The sequence below is a fragment of the Acomys minous genome (genome assembly GCF_964271855.1).
Source record: "Acomys minous genome assembly, chromosome: 6".
In the NCBI taxonomy this organism is placed as follows: Eukaryota; Metazoa; Chordata; class Mammalia; order Rodentia; family Muridae; genus Acomys; species Acomys minous.
Window position 1 is genome coordinate 35,225,501 of NC_140487.1, and position 20,730 is coordinate 35,246,230.

The following is a 20,730-nucleotide window of genomic DNA, read 5'->3' on the forward strand; positions in this document are numbered from 1 at the left end:
AGTCCACAGTCACACCATGATACGGTCCGTGGCTTGATGCTTGTATGTTGTAACAACCCGCTGCCAAAAGATTCTAAGGACAACAGCAGTATGTTCTCACATGGCTGCCTTTGCGCCTGCATTACAGAGTTTGCATCTATAAGAATCACTAGGAGGCTACATCTCAAAAGACTATGTTATTTTTTATGCTTCCCCTTTTTGAGACAACACAGTAAACACTATGTATTCTTGGGTTCCCTACTTCTGAATACATAATTTACTACTACTCTCCTATAAGAAAAATAATTTGACCTAAACAATCTTTATTGAGACAAAGACTCCATTCTATATTACTAATTTATTACGTGATTTTGTAAATTTCCGAATTCCTAAAAATAACATAACCAATGAATATAAAATCATGTAAAGAAAATTTCTTCTATCAGCATCTTATTCATAAAGTTGACGGTCATTTTTACATTTTTCCCAACTGTAGAGCTATGCACAATCATACATATGGACATATGCATGATTACTAATTTATATCCCCTGAAAATTAGTCTTTATACCATAACTATAAATAATTTTCTCAGTCAATAGGCCTATAGATGTAATTTTATTGTTCAGAGTTACGTCTTTTTCCATTATCATGATAAATATAATGCACTGACCATATTCTGATTAAAAAGCCTTTATGTTTTCAGGATTTTGTTAGAATAAACAACACTGCAGTAAATATACAGCTGTACCTACTCAATAATGTCTTTATTTTTAGAGGAGATAGTCTCAAAGCAGGATAACTGAATCAAAGCACATGTGCATTTATGTATGCATTTTTTGCTTGACTAGCTATTGCTCATTTCTAAACAGTTTTAGTTTCCTGTTTGCAAGATGGCATTGTCACGCTCACATCACCTGTCTTATATGTCTTTACCTCTAACTTCAGGCACACCTTTCTTCCAGGTAAAGGTCAAATTCAAATCCTTACCTTGTAGGAATGTTTGTAGTATCTTCTTTCTTTTACTCTAGGGTTTGTTTTTTCTTGTTCTACACAGTTCTTAAACTCCTACTTTCAAGCAAATAACCATGTTCTGTTGATAGTGGAAAATAATCTGTACTGGAAGAGCAAAAACTTGAATATCTTAGAAAGTAAATATCAGGAAATCATATAGGAGTAACCCTATTAAGTCTTATCTCTTCACCAAAATTATAACACAAGAAAACACAGCCCTAAGTTATCCTCTTCGCCTACTCTCTGATACACCTCCTGAAGGGGACCTTTAGAATATCTTCATTTCTATTTTTACTCTCAAAACCTGAACCTTACAGTACGGGAGCAAAATCCATGCTTCGGGGGATCTTGCAGGTATTTTTCTTCTCCTTTAAGGACATGCCCTTAACAAACATTCAAACTTCGCCAAAACGTAGTGACTACCTATTTGCATTTAGCTGCATTGCGCTGGAATTAGTTTTCTTGCTTTCTGTATTTGCCTCTCTCACTGTACTTTGAGGTCCACATTCTGATCAGTTACCAAGATACAGGTAGAGGAATCCTTCAAACAATGTTCAGAGAAAAGACACGTGGCTCTTATGTATTTAGAAGTGTGCGTGCTTAGGGGAGACTGAGTTTGTCCAGATGGGTGGGCTTCTTGGTTTGTGAAGTTCTTATTGATTTCCTCTTATTGATTCCCTCAGGCTAGTGATGGGGTTATCCAAGTGTCTTTGAGCTCAGCATTACATGGATGGAGAGGGTGCTCTGGTTCTGGTTTGCTTGTTTGTTTCATGTTTCTTGAGAGTTTAATCGGCTAATACTACTTTTTAATGTTGTAGTAAGGAATTTTCTTCTTCTATCCTTTTAACCCCTAACACTAGATAAGAGAGAAGAAAGGATAAAGGGGAAAGGGGGCATCATTATTAGTAGACTGCTTCCTACTGATAAGAGGCATCGAGTGCCTTGGGGCAAATATGATCTTTGCCATCAGGATAGCTCATTTCTTCTTCTTGTTTCCTTGCACGTGACTACTTGACAAACCACAACCAACAGCATCCAACAACAAATCAGCCACCCATCTATAAGGGCTTTAGCACTTATATATCTTCTGAAAAGTCCCCAGAATGCCAAATGTCACACATTTGCAGAAACTATGTGCAGCTGGCAAAACCACCACTCCCCTGCCGGAGCGTGACGTAAATCATAGTCAGCTACTGCAAAGCAACCCCATACCCTTACTCCTGGGATTAAAACAAAAACATAGTCCCACAATATTTCTGTCTCTGTGTGGTGTGTGTGTGTGTGTGTGTGTGCGTGTGTGTGTGTGTGTGTGTGTGTGTGTGTGTGTGTTTAAACAAAGTTACACAATTCTCACGACAGATATAGATTATCTATATTCTGCCTGAGGTAAGGAAAGACCCTCACACTTCATCCCTCCTCTTGAGTAAGAAGCACTATTCATCTGGATGGTAGACACAGTGATAAGCAAACAGTGGCCATAAATCAGCATACTGATGGTTTTCACAGCGTTTTGCTATTATGCCTGTTCGAAATTACTTCCTGTTGGCTTTTTGTGGTACTTGAAGCCTGACGCAGCACATCTCATATTCCTTCACGTTTTCTGTCGCTAGAGCAACTGACCATATGTTGTTGTTCTTGCAGAATCCAGTGAACATGAAGACAAAAGTGCAGGTGCCTCAGAGGAGACGCCCTCCCAGCCTTACCCTGCACCAGTGTACAGTCAGCCCGAAGAGCTAAAAGAGCAGATGGACGACACAAAGCCAGCGAAGCCTGAGGAGAGTGAGGACTTAGACCCGCTGCCCGATAACTGGGAAATGGCCTACACGGAGAAGGGTGAAGTCTACTTCATTGAGTGAGTTTCAGGCATTTCTTTGAACATGGCCCCCAAAGATCATAGCAAGATATTAACGCTATTACTAATGTAGAGATGGGCAAAGAAACCATGGGTATATTATTTCTGCTAGCAGCTCAAAATGAGGTGTTACCTCCCTAAAGCTAAGGATGCTGAAGATAGCAGAAAAAATGAATTAGGCAACCATACACTGACACTCCTAATATTGGGATAGTAAAGATACAGTTCTCCAGGCACTGTTATTTCAGATTAAGAAGACTCTAAGGCAGTGGTTCTCAAACCTCCCTGATGTTGCAATCCTTTAATATGGTTCCTTGTGCCACGATGACTCCCAGCTATCACCTTATTTTCATTGCTACTTCATAACTGCAAACTCGCTACTGTTAATGAATCATAATTTAATATTTTTGGAGATAGAGGTTTGCCACAGAGACTGTTATCCACCGGTTGAGAACTGCTGCAGTAAGAGGCCCTTTTAAAAAATGGTTGCCTGCCTCCTTCACAGACATATTGTTCCAATGAGATCTTTCTACTCTTTATTCCCACAAATGGCTACCATTATGTTCAGGACCTGGGTAGAATATGAATGTTTCAAGCAGTAGATTTGCCTGTCACAAACTCAAAAGTTTTAACACTTGGCATTGAGGTCAGGTGTCAATAAAATAGTTTGTATAGTGATCATACGTCCTTCTAGTAAGCTCCATTGTGTGTGTTACTGGTCTTTGTTCATTTATTTTGAGTGGTAGTATTGGGTGATGCTTACCATTATTATAACTTACCAAAGAAGCAGAACATTCATCTTTAAGTCACAAATGATGCTCAATCCAATCTGTTGTTCTTTCCAAACTTTTTTCTAAAATATTTATTTTTAGTACACTTTCCTAGCAATGTATCTAGCTTTTCTATTCTTTATTTCTATTAGAACAACTTTGAACTAATAATTTTACATATTTAGCAGCATAAAGCATTATATTTTAATACATGTGTGTAAGGTATAATAATGTTATCAAGGTAATTAATGTTTCCATCCTCTCATATAATATTATCTGTATTTGCTGAGAACCTCTGACTCTCCTCCAGATTTATTTAATGGGTAATTAATAGCTGTAAACTGTGCTGTCCTATCATTCCATTCAGTAGAATAAGGTTTGTTTTTTTTTAAGGAACTCTAACTTTGAAGGTCTTGACCCAAAATTAAATTGTTGTTATGAATAAGGCAACCAAAATGTTGATCGAAAATAATAAAAAACTAAAGCTATCACAAGTATATGGCAACTTATTCCCTCAGAATTATACGAACCTTAAAGAAAAAAATAATAGAAATTGAAGTCCTAAGTGTTGGAAGTAGAGTTTAAAAGTACATAGACTCTGACTATCCAAGAAAAATATTAAAACTGTGCTCCCTTTCCCAACCTACAATGATTTATGACTTAGATCTCCATAGGCAGAGCTCAGTTGTGAAATTGAAATGTTACCACATACCAATATTTAATTCTCACATGAAGCTGGAAACTTTGATACATGTGGCCCAAGGAGCCCACAATCAGGTAATTACTTGGTGCTCGGCTTGACTCCAGAATGGACAAGAAGTGCAGTGTTTTACTGAAAATGAATCACATATTTCGGCAAATCTAAGTTTGTTTGTTTGGTTTTTTTTAAAGAATAAAATCTGTTGTATGATTTTTATTTATATAATCAATTGCACTGAACCATCTGTTATCAGTTAATTGAAAGGAGGAAGTTATGTAGATTTTGTTAAAGACGACCAACTAAAGACCCTAAAAACCTAAATCTGATATTGGTAAGAATAGCAAGACATCATTACAGACCATAAGGCAGACATTGATTTCAGAGCAATAAATCTTCAGGGCAATGAGACTGGTGAAATACATGTATTAATTATGTAATGTAAGCTAGGTAAAGATATGTGGAAATAATAAAATAAAATACACTAGCACAAGTTGATTATAGAATCATTTCTATATCTTTCCAATAGTACAATTGTAAAAATATTCTTGCTTTGTGCTTATAAAGCAAACTTTGCTCTTTTAATTCAGTCATGAGGAAAAGGAATTTTGGAAGACAAAGTCATGCCCTACATTTGTAGGAAATAGCGGGGTCTATCTGGGCATGAGATGATACAACCAAATGATTCCAGTATTATTCTCTTCAGTCTTCCAATATTGCTACTCATTCATTAAAAATTTTGTTCTTGCTGTCAGCATTATTTATTATCAGGTCAGGAAACAAGGCAAACTGTCGTAAACAGCAAACAACATTTGAATTTTGATACTGCTCAGTACAGGACGAGCCTAGACAGTACTAAGAGGTTGTCTAGTTTCTCTATTGCTGTGAAAAGACACCATTGCCAAGGCAACCTATTCAAAGAAAGAGGTTACTGGGGGCTTGCTTACAGCTTAGTCCATGACCGTCAGGCCAGGGAACATGGCAGCAGGCAGGCATCGTACCGGAGCAGTGTGTGAGATTTTATATGTTGAGACATCATAGAGCTAACTGGCAACGGCTGTGGAACAGTAGCTGAGAGCTTACGTTTTGATCCCCAAGTTAGAGGCAGAATGAGAGAGATAGTTAACTGGAAATCACTGGGCTTTTGGCACTTCAGGGCCCACCACACACTTCCTAATCCTTCCCAAAGAGTTCTACCAATTGGAGATCAAGCATTAACATATGAGCCTGCAGCAGTCACTCTCATGCAAGCCACCACTGAGGGTAAAAGGAGAGCGAGATAACAGATGTGGCAAGATAAAGCAGAGGCGTCCTGCTATAGGAATTATCCTTATAAAGACCCTCAGCCCTAGGTGAATTAGAGATAATCTCCTACTGTTAAAATCTTTAGAAATAGCTACTTATTTTTCATTTTTGCTAGCTCGTTAGTCCTTTTGAAAGGTAAGCAAGGAATTGACATTTTCATTTTTTTTTCTTTTAGTTCTTTGTTTTGTCTTTTAATCTTTTCCATGGTGCTATAGGAAAGGATCAATCAGAAATACATTAGGAGCAGGGGGAGGTGTCATTTGGGAATTAAAACAGAATGAGGATAAGATTCATTTTGATTGTGTCCAGAGAAGTGGTACCAAGGTAGACACACCTAAGGATGTAGGGGAAATGAAGATGTGCAGAGTGCAGCCCAAAGTGACAAGCACAGGAGGCAGTGTGGGTGCAGCGCTCTGCCAGGTTACTGTGCAGAATGGAGGCAGCCCCGCCCTCTCTTCATGATGAACTTGCTTCTGTCCCATCTCACCATCCATCCTTGGCAAGGGTTAGTGTGAATCCCCGGGGAGGTACCTGACTGAGACAGGAGCTGTGTGGTTTTTGGTCCCTGTTTTCTACAACTTTTTATTTACTTTTCCTCCCAAATCTGCACCACCCTTTCCTTCTTCAACTTCATTTGACGAAAATCAGCATTTCCACCCAATATCTTGATTTTGCAAGTACTTTTGCTGTTGATATCACAAGGACTTTGAGAATAGCTCACTACTGTACAAATTCTCTATAAACAGGGACATTTGAGAAAGAGACTGATAGGAGGAAGTTGATGGGCACTGAGAACCTTCTGCCCTGAGCTATGATGCTTCCCAGAGGATTCCTCCAGCAAAGTCACAGTAACAGGAAGCCAACCAAAAAGGACAGGTGCAAACACATGCAAATCTTGGATGGCTAATTAGCATGGGTCTTATGTATAACTATTTTTTTTCTTATGGGTAAAAAAAAATTTTCAATTCTCTGAGTAATTGTCAGAAATACCAATTTTACTCCCTAATTTAAAACAACTAGTTTATTTAAAATGCAAATGGCACCATTGCCTGAGTAAATAAGCTAAATATTTATGCAAGTGTTTTAAAAGACAAAAAGTAGAGTGATACAAAGAAAGCTGATAACAGAGAGGAAAACTTCAATGGGCAGAGGAAAGAGCTTCTCTAGGTGAGTACTTGCTCTCCCAGAACCTGAGGAGACTTGCTCTCCCAGGTCAGTGCCCCCTCACCAGACCTTCATTGCCTGCAGCAACACACAGCACCCTGCGGGGACCTTCCTCATCAAACTTTACTGGAATTCTGGCTCCTGTGAAAATAATGATCATTATAAAATAGAAAAAAAGTGAGATCTCTGCTTAAAATTGCTACATGCAAATTTATTTCTAAACAGAACTCTACTCTGAAACATTAATAAGTATATATAATTGAACGTGAATATAAGTGTTGTAATTTTAGTTACAGCGACAGGTGATTCTATTTGTTGTCTATGTAGTAATGTTTGAAAATTGTTATTGATTTTGTTTGATATCACACAATGGTTTATATGGGTCAGGTTTAGTTTACTTTTAAATGTATTTGTTTGTTTGGTGTGTGTGTGTGTGTGTGTGTGTGTGTGTGTGTGTGTGTGTGTGTGTTTGTGTGTGTGTGTGTGTGCATGTGCCAGAAGGGCATTGGATCCTTGGGGCTGGAGTTACAGGCAGTTCTAAGCTGCCGACGATAGGTGCTGGTAGCTGAACTCAGGTCCCTGCAAGAGCAGGAAGCACTCAACTTCTGAACCACCTCTCAATCCCAAACTGCTTAGTTCTAGAGAAGTCTTGTACTTAAAAGATAATTTTTGTTTCTGTTGTTGTTGTTCTCACACTGATGAATTAATGAGTCATTTCTGTTTCCCACATTCTAAAGCCACTTTTTTTTTTCAGGTGAGGTAAAACTTTTTCTTTAAATCTTTTCTCATACATTACAGCTCCACCACAGTTTCTCCTCCCTCCATTACTCTCAGTCTCTTCTCCTACCTCTCCTCTCCCCCAGATCTACTCCTCCTCCATTTACCTAGAGAGAAAGGGAGAGGGGCAGGGGGAGGGAGGGATCAGGCCACCCAGAGACATCCACTGAACAAGCTACAATAATACTAGACACAGCCCCTCACATCAAGGCTGGATGAGGCAAGCCAGTAAGCGGAAAGGGGTCCCAAGTGCAGGCAAAAGAGTCAGAACCTTCGCAACCTCCACTCCCACTGTTGGGAGTCCCATAAGAATACCGAGCTACACGCTATAACATATATGCAGAGGTCCTAGGCCAGTCCCATGCAGGCTCTCTGTTTGTCACTCCAGTCTCTATGAGCGTCTATGAGCTCTGTTTGGTTGGTTCTGTTGGTTCTGGTCTCCTGGTATCCTTGATCATTATGGCTCCTACATTCCTTCCTCTCCACCCTCAGAAGGGACCCTCTGGCTTCACCTGGTGTTTGGCCGTGGGTCTCTGCATCTGTTCCCATCAGTTGCTGGATGACACCCCTCTAATGACAACTGGGTTAGGCACCAATCTGTGTGTATAGCAGAATATAATTAGGAATAGTTTCCATTGACTTTTTTTTTTAAATGAAACTCATGTGTGCTTTTATCCTGGGTCTCTGGGCTGACCAGCCTCTGGTTCCTGGCCATCCAGGCTGTGTCACGTGTGAACTTCCTCTGGTGGCACGGGCCTCAAGTGGGACTGATCATTGGTTGGCCACTCCTACAATTTGTGTGCCACCATTACTCCAGCACATCTTGCACAAAGTGCAGATTGAAGGTTGTGGTTGACTGTTTGGTGACTGGGTTGGTGTCCCAGTCCCACTGCTAGGAGGTGTGCCTGGTTATGGAAGATGGCCAGTTCAAGCTTCATATTTCCCCACTACTAGGAGTCTTCACTAGGGTCACTCTCTTAGATTCCAGGGAGTTTTCACCACACTAGGTTTGTACATCCTCCCCAAAATACCCCCCAATTACAGTTGTCTGTCTCAGTACTGCCTTCCTCCAACCCTCTTAACCCACCCCACCTGCCTAATTCCTCCTGGTCCCATCCCCACCCTCCCCCACCCAGTTCACCTGAAAAATCTATTCTATTTCCCCTTCCCAGGGAGATCCATGAGTACCCCATTGAGCCCTGCTTGTTACTTAGCCTCTCTGAGTCTCTGAATTGTAGCTTGATTATCCATTACTTTACAGCTAATATCCACTTAAAAGTGAGCACATACCATATTTGTCTTTTGGAGTTGGGGGTTACCTCACTTAAGATGATCTTTTCTAGATCCATCCATTTGCCTGCAAATTTTTTGATGTCATTGGTTTTTAACAGATAAGTACTATGCCATTGTATAAAGGTACTACATTTTCTTTATCCATTCTTGGGCTGAGAGATATCTATGTTGTTTCCAATTTCTGGCTATTATGAATAAAGCTGCAGTGAACATGGTTGAACAAGTGTCATTGTGGTATGGTGGAGCATCCTTTGCGTATTTTCCCAAAGGTGGTATAGCTGGGTTTTAAGGAAGATCTATTGCCAACTCTCAAAGCTACTTCTTTAGATGAATGATAAACACAATTTTTTTTATCATTTACAATGATGTTTTTGTGTGGGGAGAAGTGACTATCTGATAAAGTACTTTTCACCAAAATTCTTTCATATTATGAGTGATCATATTCTCCCAAACATATATTTAACAGTAATAATGACTAATATCTGGCAATTTTGAAGACTATAAAGGCTGGTAAATTCCTTGACTCAGCATCATCTTCATTAATATATTATCATTTATAATAGGCAGAACATTCATTATAAATTCAAATGAGAAATATGCAAATGCGATTTTGAATAATTTATCCTATGTTGAATGCCCTTATTTTTCCAGGCTGTGTTTAAATTACCTTAACAAAAATAGCTAATATGTTAAACATTCACACTCTGTTCATTTAATCCTCACACTATGGATACGAGGCTTACATAAGTCAGTAGCTGCATGCCAAGAATTTGTGTAACCACAAAAGGATAGAGCCAATATTCCTTTCCTCTGTTTATTTACTATATACACACTGTGTGCCAGAAACACTTTTAAACGTACAATAGTCAACAAAACTAACAAGATCCATGGTTGCATGCTATTTCCGTGAGCCTTGCTCTTCACGGATCTACTCTAATGTCTAGTTTGCATATTGCATCACAGAGCTACCTTATGAAGGGCTTGATTCATCCTCGTCTAACAGATGAGGTTCTGAGGCAGCCTTGGATAAGTAGCAATCTCAAAGTTCCATAGCTATCAGCCCACAAAGCTATTTCCATTATCCCATGTTACCTCTAATGTATAAACAAACATTAGCCAGAGTGAACTCTTACATTACAAGTGCTTTTCCTCCCGTACACTTATTGACCGGAAATACCCTATCCCAGAGGCTAAATGTTCCGTAGAGAAGAGTGGCCGTGGGGTTAATCTCGATTGACATGCTGTGGGAATCCCATTAAATTGCGTCTTTGTTTGGGAGTCAGTTTAGTTAGTGACACAAAAGAGGCTGCTATGGCTCTGGCAAAAATCAAAGAGGTAACAAGAACCTACTTGTTTACTACCGCCTTCGAGAATGGTGTGGACGTGATGTCACCTTAGGAAACGCACTTTTCTCTATAGGGTTTTGAAACTGGACTCACATACATGAAAAAACTTTGTAGTTGTATAAGCTTTTCAGACCTATGTCAGGAATGAAATTATTTTTAAACTCTATACATACACATACATATGCATGTGCATGCACACACACACACACACACACACACACACACACACACACACGCAACATCCTTGTTGTTGCTGTTTCCATATTCTTGTTAAGTTTAGGTAAATCACCTTTAATTATGTCCAACAAGAAAACTTTTCACAGCTGGGCATGGTGGTGCACGCCTTTAATCCCAGCGCTTGGGAGGCAGAGGCAGGCTGATTGCTGTGAGTTCGAGGCCAGCCTGGTCTACAAAGTGAGTCCAGGACAGCCAAGGCTACACAGAGAGACCCTGTCTCGAAAACAAACAAACAAACAAACAAAAAACCAAAACCAAACAAACAAAAAAGAAAACTTTTCACTTGTTACCTAGAAGATAAAATACTTTGGAAATTTATCATAAAGAAATAGAAACAAGTTTTTGTATCTGGAAACATCAGAAAAACACTTTTTCTTCTAAGCTTGGGACATTACTTCCAGGCACAAAACTTGACTTGGATTTAGTTTGTTATATTTTTAATAAAAGAATTAAATATAACTTCATATTTTCCTCTTTATACATGTTTTCCTGTACCTTCACAAGTTCCACCTTTAAACTCCAGACAAAAATACGTGTTTTAGGCAAAAATCTTATGAAATAGCAGGGTGTGGTGGTGCACGCCTTTAATCCCAGCACCCGGGAGGCAGAGGCAGGCTGATCACTGTGAGTTCAAAACCAGCCTGGTCTTGAGTCCAAGACAGCCAAGATAACATAGAAAAACCCTGTCTCCAAAAGGCCCAAAAAAGAAAAAAATCTTATGAAATTTAAACCTCTAACAGTGAAAACAATATTTATAATAAAATTTATATTAAGATGCTTGTTAAATGCATGAAAAGACATGTGATATAGATCCACATACTCATATTCTTAGGAGAAATTATAGGAATATTATTTAAGAATTAATCCCCATAAAAGTCATTGCTAATTGCTTTGTATGGGGGCTGCCTATGTCCGAATATGAAAAGACATGAGATTTTTTTAAATTAAGTAATATCTTGAAGCAAAAATATCCAGAGTTAGTTATCATAATCTATCTCAATTCCGTGTATCGAGTCTCCAATATTTCCTTTTAGAATGATAATACAGAAGGAAGATCAAGTCGTTGGGAAATGAGATAACCCTGAGATTTTTATTGCTGTGATAGGAGGGTGGAATAAATCTATGTGCTTTAAAATCATTCTTGTTTAGATGTTAATGAAATATAATCAACTGTCTGTATTATTTTTATTCTGAATCTATACAGTGACTGCTCCGGAAACCTGAATATCCACACACATTTCAAGTGTCTATTGACTCAACCTCTGTTGGGTCATAGAAAAAGGGACGGAGCAGCGGTGAATTAGCAGTGCTCATCCAATTTAAGTTGTAAAAGAAAACAGTTTCAGAATTCATAGAGCAGTGGAAATGTTGTTTTGGTCAAGCTGACAATATGAAAATGAAAACGAATAAAGGAGAGAGAGACTGAAAGGAGAGAGAGCACAGGAAGGAAAGCATGCCTTTAAACCCAGTTTGGAGCAAGTTGCTCTTAAGGATTCATTATTTATACCTAAAAATGCAGCTTGCATCCTGACAGAAAGAAAAAAGGAAGACAAGTGGAAAATACGGAATGGGGGAGAAAGCGTGGTGCAAACTGTGGGAAAATCTTAAGTTTTGCTCCCAATGAATATTCTGCCTATTAGTAGCTTTTTTTTCCATTAACTTACTTTTTTCTTTTGACAATGCATGGAATTGAACCCAGAGTGTTACACTTATTCCACAAATATTTTACCCCTGAGCTATTTCTCCAGCAATTATTTTGGTAGTCTTTACTATAACTCCCAAGACTTAATATTCATATGCAAATTGTACAAATATGAGTTCTTTAAAGGACTTTATTCTAGGGGGGAAATGTCAAATTTGAAGGAATGAAATTAAATCCTTTAGCGAGTGGAATGGAGACTGTAAGTTGATAGGAAAAGCATTTTTCCTGGTGGAGTTATTGGTGCCTACTCACCCTGAGTGCTCTCTGTCACCTCTATGCACATGCAATTTAATACAGCAAATGCTCGCTGAGCACAAGGCAATCAGCACTTTTGGGGGATTTAGTGATTACAACCTTCAAGTGGTTAGTATGAAAATTTTCTAGACCAGCAGGGGATTGGACTAGCTCCCTGACAACCACCCAAGGGAGGGAGAAAAATATCTTCCTATGGGGGGGGGGCAGGGCGGGGAATGGACTTAGAAACAACAGGCCTCTTTCAGACAGTAAAACACGTGAGTGTGGGACTCCCTTAGATCTGGGTTTCCAGGAGCCCTTTCAGTTTCCTGTTTTAGCTATGCAATCTCGGACAAGTTACCCAGGAGAGCTCAGCCTTTGCTTCTGCATCTGTAAAGCAGAAGTAGTGATTTTTCAGCCACAAAGACTGCTTAGCATTAAAAGAGGAGAGGGGGGAACCAAAGCAAAGCGAGAGGTGGGGGTCTGTGGCTTTGCCTCACCATGACCGTGGTACTCTCAGCAACTTTCCTTGTGAGATGGAGCATGCTTCATGTCAGAAGATGAGACGTGGTGATTTAGCTTGCTACTGTGTCAGCTTGGCAAAGGTCAAGGATTGGACATTCCTAATGCACTTGCAGGGCAACCTGTGTGCGTCTTCCAGAGCATCTTGATGGGAATTTAAACTAGAGTTTTACATTGGAATGAAATTCCAATTCTGGTTTATCATAGCCCTCAGTGGGTGTATAGTTTAACATAGGAGTTTGAGAGAGAGTGAGAGAGAGAGTGAGAGTGAGAGAGAGAGAGAGAGAGAGAGAGAGAGAGAGAGAGAGAGAGAGAATAGATAGGAAAAACCATGAGTTTTAGATTTTCATTAAATAGGACATTAACTAAACCTGAGTCGCCACTGATTGATCCTTTTCATGACCATGTAGCTTCATCTATAGAAACATGTAGATCAAGACATTACGGTGACTCAAAGCTCCTGGAAATATATGCTCCATTTGCCCACTAGAACAGTCTCTGCACAAGCAGAAACTAAATAGGTCCCTCTCTGTTAAAGCACAAGATAAATAAGTCTTTCTGTAAAAAGCACTGTATAAGATTGTACCGCACCAGCATTTCCTTTTAATGTCATTTTTTGGTGGCACACGTCTTGGATAGATACCGAAAATTGATGCCAAGTACCTGAGTCTGCTGCAGTTGGGGAAGTGAAGAGAAATGCCTTCCTTGAATTTGCGAAAAGATAACACACAGATTGGGGGGGGGGGGACTCTCAATGATTGCATTTTGTGCGGTTTCCTGGCCAGCATTAAATCCTATCCTCAAATGGAATTATTAAGGTTTAAAATACATAATTTAAGGGAAGTGGCAAAGCTATTTAGTGTGTTGTCTCCCAAATGCATTAAAAATATCCCCTTTGTAAGGCCTCTTGGAGGAGCATGCAAATTACAAGGCTGCTGAGAGCCGCTATTGAAAACTACTGTGCTGTGTCTTCACGTGATGCTTAAGACAGTTACTGGAGGTAACTACTGCCCACATTTCTTTCAGAATCATTTTTGAAGAGCAGCTAAAAATACTGTTAACTCTAAGAGACTCAATCTGTCAAAATGTATTAAAGTGACACACCGCTAACTCTAGTTTAACCTGAAAATCCCCTTCTGTAATGAAATGCTTTATACACACTCAGGAAAGCAGCTCTCTCTCCTAAATTAGCCAGTATTTGAGACCTATGCTAGTGTGGTATAGAAATGGTAATTTGCCTCCCTCAGTGGCATACTAATGGCCCCTTAATACCTATCCATAGACATATTTGCTTTTATGAGTAGGTCTAAAGAACTTGGAAATTACTTTTCTCCAAAAGAGATAAAGAATCTAGAAAAGCCAAGTGGGGCTGTTTCTTCCCTTGCCCACCTCCCATTGTATTCCTCTACCTGATATAGACACAGACATCAACGCAGGTGTGCTGCCACCCCCCCCCCTTCCCCACACACAAGCATCTGTGCACTTTTCACTGCGGCTACTGTTTCTCCTCTATTAAAAAGCACTGCCATACCAACTGCCAGTGTTCTGATCCCCACATACAGAATATTCAAAGCCTCCAACCTCAGTTAAGAGGAAGAGCACGGGTTATGTTGACATCTGATTGGGACATGAACAGATGAGCATGTCCACAATAGTTTCGGTGCACTTGAAACTTGATAGTGTGCTGCCACCAGATTTACAGAGGTCAAGGTGACGGACTGATTGTAAAAGCTGGCAAGCTGCTGCCTGATCTCATTCCCTGACTAAATCATTAGAGTTCCATCCAGATGCATCTGTTGCTGAAGAGCTTGCCCAGCTGAGGCAAGTTCCAGGTAGGATGCTCTCCTCACGTGAATGACAACATGACAATAGGATTGCCTCCACATCTGGATTTGTATAATGCACAGAGCTTACTGTCTGGGCTGGTTAGTTTTCAGGATTTTTGTTATGTGTGTTTCTCAACTTGACACAAGCTACAGTCACATGGACGGAGGGAACAACCTCAATTGGTTGTTCTGATTACCTCCATCAGAATGGCCTGTGGACCTACCTGCAGCCTTTCCTTGATTAATGATTGACACCTGGGAGCAGTGTACCCTCTGGGCAGGTGATGCTGGGTGTATAAGAATTAAGCTTGCATTCCTCCATGGTTTCTGCTTCAGTTTCCGCCTCAAGCTCCTTCCTGGACTTCTCAGGATGATGGTCTGTGAGGTAGACATGTGAGCCAAACAAACCCTTTCTTCTCCCGAGCTGCTTCGTGTCAGAGTACTCTTCCTAGCAATGGAAAGCAAAGTAGGACACTGTTCTCAAATCAGAGATACCCTCCTTATAAGCAGATGAGCGGTGGTCATCTAGAAAACGCTGCTTGAAGGATACTTTGACATGTCCGTATGGCTTTCCAAAGTCCATCTTGGCTCCACCCTCCCTTAGTCCTGGCTTGAAATCTCCTTAGTGAAGCAGAACAGAGTTTCATGATTCTGTTAATGACTATTCTCCGTAGGAAATTTTTTTTCCGTGGGGGTGGGGGGAGCGGGGTCTTCACTTCCAGTATATCTAATTGTCTAGCTAATATCTAAGTCTCTGCTAATACTGGAGAGAAAAGTACACAGAATGTGTGCCGTCATGAACATCTTGCTTGCTGTGGATCTGTGCTCAAGTTCAATGAGATCTGGACCTAACGTCTATCTAACCTGTTTATTCTCTTTTGTGTTTCTTTCATTGCCCTTTTTATGGTCCATTGTGTAAACCTCACACTTCCCAGTACCTTGACTTTGCCTATTCTCTTTTTGAAGTCTGCACAGATACTAAATTCCTGGGGATTTTTTTCCCCCATTGGTCCACGAGCTCCCTTGGTACAGCTATACAGAGTCAACTGTTTTGTTCTAATGACATTTGAGCTATTGAGTAGTTTTTGAATTACAATGAACAAGCATCACCTGGGCTTCTTGTTAGTAATGGAGACGTTGTAGCAACCACCTGCCCTCCATAAATCATATTTCCCCTCCCATACAAAGCCAGGACTGGGTAGTTCTGAGAAGACCCAGAATGCATTGCTAAGGTTTACCAGGTGATCCCAATGCAAGTGATGCCAGGACCCCTTTAAGAAGGTCTCCTGTGAGTACATTGCTTTTGCTTTTAGATTTCTGGAGTAAGAACGAGAAATGTTTTTTTCTAAACAATATTTTTTGATTCCTAGAAATTCTCTTCCAAAATTATTAGAATGAAAACATTTTTATCTATTCCTCCCCTGGCAGGGATAACAGTATTTAGGAGTGAGATAGCTTAATGTGAGTAAATAAAATTGCTATTAATCACTTCAGGAGAAAACGTAGGAATCTCAGGAACATGCTATAATTTGCATCACTTTTGTACTGCCTCTGCTAGCTCTGTAGTTAACAAAAACAATTGTTTATGAAAAGGGCAGATTTAAGATGAAAACAGCACTTCTGCAAAAGGCAGGAAACGGTGTCAGAGTGTAAGGACTGTGCTCTCCCAAGTGGAGAATCCTGTATTTGTAATAAATTCCTTTCGCTCTGGATGAGTCCTGCATTTTCAATGAGGTTAACTTGGCAACATTCTAGTTGATTTTAATAAAAATAGCTGCTTTGAGGACAAGGAGCTGAGGTTGCCAAATTTACAGCTGCCTCACACAATCACTCTTACACCTCCTTCAGGGCTACTTAGAACCAGTAAGCAAATTAAGTGTATCGATTGCAATTTTGTTGGACTAACCCGGCTTATTTCCTTTCTTTTTTTTTTTTTTTTTTCCTAAGGAATAAACTTGATTCCTTTTAGTATGTGCCTTTTCAGAGTGATCTCTTTTCTTTTCAGCCATAACACAAAGACAACATCATGGCTGGATCCCCGACTTGCGAAAAAGGCTAAACCTCCAGAAGAGTGCAAAGAAAATGGTAGGTTATTAAGTTTTTATGTTTTTCAGCAGTGAGTGCACTTTGAGGATGATTGTGATTCTTAAAAGAGGTTCTTATGTAAAAAGGCAGTGATCTATCTGGCGGAAACCACGTCTAAATGTAGTATTCACTGCTCAGCTAGCAGAGCCTGAACTCCGGCATTTCAGCGGGGCCATGTGGTTGGTTTACTGTTCCTCTCCCCGAGGAGATGCTGCCGAAGAGAATATCACATCTCTGTCATCTCCACGGGTTCCGTTTGACTTCTGGCTTGACTTCCCCCACACCTACTAAGGACTTTTTGTTTGCAATATGTCTCTCTAAGGATTCTGGTCTTTTAGCTAGAGTCAGATACGATGCATAGAAAAAGCAATATTGCAGAACTGTAAATAATACTTGATGTTCCCTTCAAAGGCAACAGCATCCTGCCAGTTAGGAAGGAACCACTATTGTAAAGAAAGGTTTTGGTCTATAAAGAGATAGTTGAGCAAAACAAATAATTACATGAGTGACCTAGATGAGCTTCAGTACACTGCTGGTCCCAATAGTGACATAGAAGTGTGCTTAAAAATGGACTGCTTGCATGGATGAGAAGGATTTTTAAAATCCAAGCTTTGTTTTTAAATTAGTAAATTACATAGATGAAGCCTGTAATTGAGAAGTCTTATAATTTCTAAAAATATGTCTGCAAACATTGAGTTAAAAGACTTTTTATCATTTACTTAAAATAAATACTGTACTCTCCAAATGATTTATCATTTGATCACATTTATAGCCTTTTATTTTTTGATCGAATTTTTGGAGCTCTGTGTGGGAGCATATACCATTGATGGGCACATAAAGGTGATAAGAGTGATGGAGAATATTCAAATGTTAAAAGAAAGTTTGTTTTAAGTCGAAAAATTATTCAATTCTCAAAGCTCTTTTTTTAAACAATAACTCTAACTTCCTGACATAACAGTGTGGGTTCTTGTTATAAAAACAGGATAAATTATACTACCAAGTTAAATTAAAAATTAGATAATTCAATTTTATGTACAGATAAATGTATACATAACCAATTCTAATCAAATCTATATTTAACTTTGCTTTTATAGTTTTATCTACTACTATGTTTTAGAATACAATTGTGCATGGATGAGGTCTATGACATTATTATATAACCTGGGTTGTTTTTTGGTTTTGTTTCTTTCTTTCTTTCTTTCTTTCTTTTTTTTTTTTTTTTTGCAAAATTAGTTTACATTGCACTGACTCGAGTAAGACATGTATTGCACACTGTGATAGAGTGTAAATTAAAATGACCTCAAGTGCTATATCTGAGAGTTGCAATTTACTTAGGACACAGGTGCATAACCTTAGTATGTTCCCATTAAAATGAATCTAACAATTATTCCATTTGTGAGCACTGCACTCCTCAGCTGTCTAGCTCTTTCAAGTTGCTCTTTTCATTTGAGATAAACTACCAAGATTAAATCTCTAAGTCCCGGGGGATGTGTGCAAACAACACGTTGCATTTTACAATATTCCACTGCTTATTTTTTTTTTACATGTCTATATTTCTCTGAGTTCTCTGGATGGTAGATGCTCAAATGCAACGCCGGTGTCCTAAAACCGTATGACACTGAAAAAATGAGATGTAGAGAGCGCGTGGTCAGAATGTTTCAGTGCTGGTAATTACTGTTTGCTTTCATTTCCTACAAAATAATTCATAGACAATCCATATATTTCCAAGATGCCGGACATTAGAAACTCACATTTATTTCCTTGGAACACTACTCTTCTGGATGTGTGATTTGTTTTTCTTGCCAAGAAAAGTGCTTTTGGGTAATACTGCTTCTTGTGTTTTATGTTTTTTCCTTTAAATAGCATGAATCACAACTGACTGTTTACAATGTGAATGGGGGGGAGGTTGCTTTGGAGGCTGCGGGTGAGGCCAGTTGAGCATCACAGTCAGCTGAGACACACTAGGCTGATGTAGTAATTTTCTGAAATCTGGAATGTGTGTAAAACGTGTATCAGGAAACGGCAGGTCTTCCACATGGTGGGATGTTTCTCCAGATGAGATGAGCTCTTCCTCTGCCGGGCAGAGAGAGAGTCACTGTCGGTTGCCATAATCCAATCTAGAGTGGAGCCAATCTGAAGTTGGATTGAGTTGTGGTGAGGCACAGCCAATCTCTGGTTTATCCTCATTCTCTGGCCATTTGTGTGCCTGAATTTTCAGCTACCGTCCTAACGCAGCTTGGCAAACGCTGCCTGGGAAAGGGCCAGGTAGTATATTTTTGGCTTCAAAGGGCACCTCAGCATCTTTGCATCTACTCATTCTGCTACAACAGTGAAAATGACTATATGAAGGTGATGAGTATGTTCCAATAAATTCTTAATTACGGACACAGAATTATGGCTTTTATATTTTTTCATGCAACAAAGTAATCTCATTCTTTTTCTTAAGTATTTCAAGTGTATAAGCCTCACTCTGATACTACACAGAATTAAAGGTGGGCTACACTTGATACCTAGGATAAGTTTTATTCAGTCTCATGTGGGGCCTTTTCCCTTGGCACATCTCAAACAGCAATATTTTAAATGTTTTATTCTTACATCTCTGGGACTGTAGAATATCTAAATTGTTTTTGTTGTTGTTTACCTTTCTGGTTTTCTATTTTCAGGAATTTTAGCTTAGCTTTTATGTGTAGGTGCCTGAAGATCCTGCAGTTGTCCAAATTTGGCAAATGTTAGAGAACTGTTGTTTAAGGGTTTGGAGCCAGCTGCTTGTTTACTCTGTGTCTCATCAGCACGATCTCTCAGAACTCCTAAGCCCACTTGTTCCCCTCCCCTCCATCAAGGGCTCTCTTCACAAGTCAAGTCTGAACTCACACTTCTAAAACCTCCAGGTCAACATGGGATGTTGACCATCTTCCTGCATCTCACCAGGTTCCTTTGCTACCATAGAATTTTAAACTTCCTGTCCAATCTGCTGCCTACCGTCCACAGGTGGCCAAGGGGAGCTATGAACAAACACAAAATGTAAACCTACTCAAACATTATATGAGAATTTTTGGTGTGTGTGTGTGTGTGTTTTGTTATTTGATCTAGTACAGCTCCAACTTGAACTTTCTAGGTAGCCGTATCATATTGCAATATGCCAACAGTTAGCTTGTCCTTTGATCCCCTTCAACATTTCACAGATTTTCACATAGGTCAGTCCTGCCTGCAAGTAGAAATTCAAGTGCAGTTATTTCAAAATGCAGAGTTATTTGAGGGGAAAGAAACAGTCTCTCTACATAGCCCAGTCCAGAGGGGCCCCAGCCTCACAACCCTCCTGTGTCATTCTTCTGAGTGCGGCATTATGGGTATGTGGTACCACATCAGGCGCATGAACTCTCAGGGCTGAGTGCTATGTGTCTATGGGTTTTTGCTAAGGATCTCTTAATATATAAACCATCACATCCCTTTACATTGAAGCATAATCTCTTGTCAGTTATAATTGGAAGCTAAGAGAAAGAAAAAAAATGGGTTCTCAAGTCACTTAAATGATTCTTCTGGAAGAAAAAAGGCCAAGAACATTTCTTCTTGGTACCAGGAGATAAAGTATGGGTCTGACTTGAATATGTCTGAAGAAAATGCCTTTTCTGTTTTTAGGAACACAATCACTTGGCCCTTCTAATCTGAAAGCTAATACACCCACTAAACATAAAAGCAACTCCCTTCTCAGAGTATGCTTTAAAATACCAGAGTCATTGTGTTCTGTGAATCTGTCATCGCTCTGTGCAGTTTGGGAGTTTTAGCACCAGTCTACATGGCAGAAAAAAAAGTTTCCACCTACTACTGAATTCTAATAATAGAATTTGGGGGAGTGCTGTTGAGTAATCCAATATAGTCGTATTTAAAAAGCCACGGGGTGGTGGGGAATGTTAACTATTGAATAATTTGAA

General features: G+C 39.5%; 1 protein-coding gene across 12 annotated transcripts in view; it reads left to right on the forward strand.

Annotated features, from left to right (window-relative positions):
• Positions 1-20,730, forward strand: part of MAGI2 (membrane associated guanylate kinase, WW and PDZ domain containing 2) — a 1,410,398-nt gene that overhangs the window by 938,580 nt on the left and 451,088 nt on the right. For all 12 annotated transcript variants that reach the window (XM_084787254.1, XM_084787259.1, XM_084787258.1 and 9 more), the window contains 2 exons: positions 2,633-2,843; positions 16,722-16,801. In XM_084787254.1, coding sequence (XP_084643380.1) covers positions 2,633-2,843; positions 16,722-16,801 — 291 coding nt within the window. The remainder of the gene's footprint in view (positions 1-2,632; positions 2,844-16,721; positions 16,802-20,730) is intronic.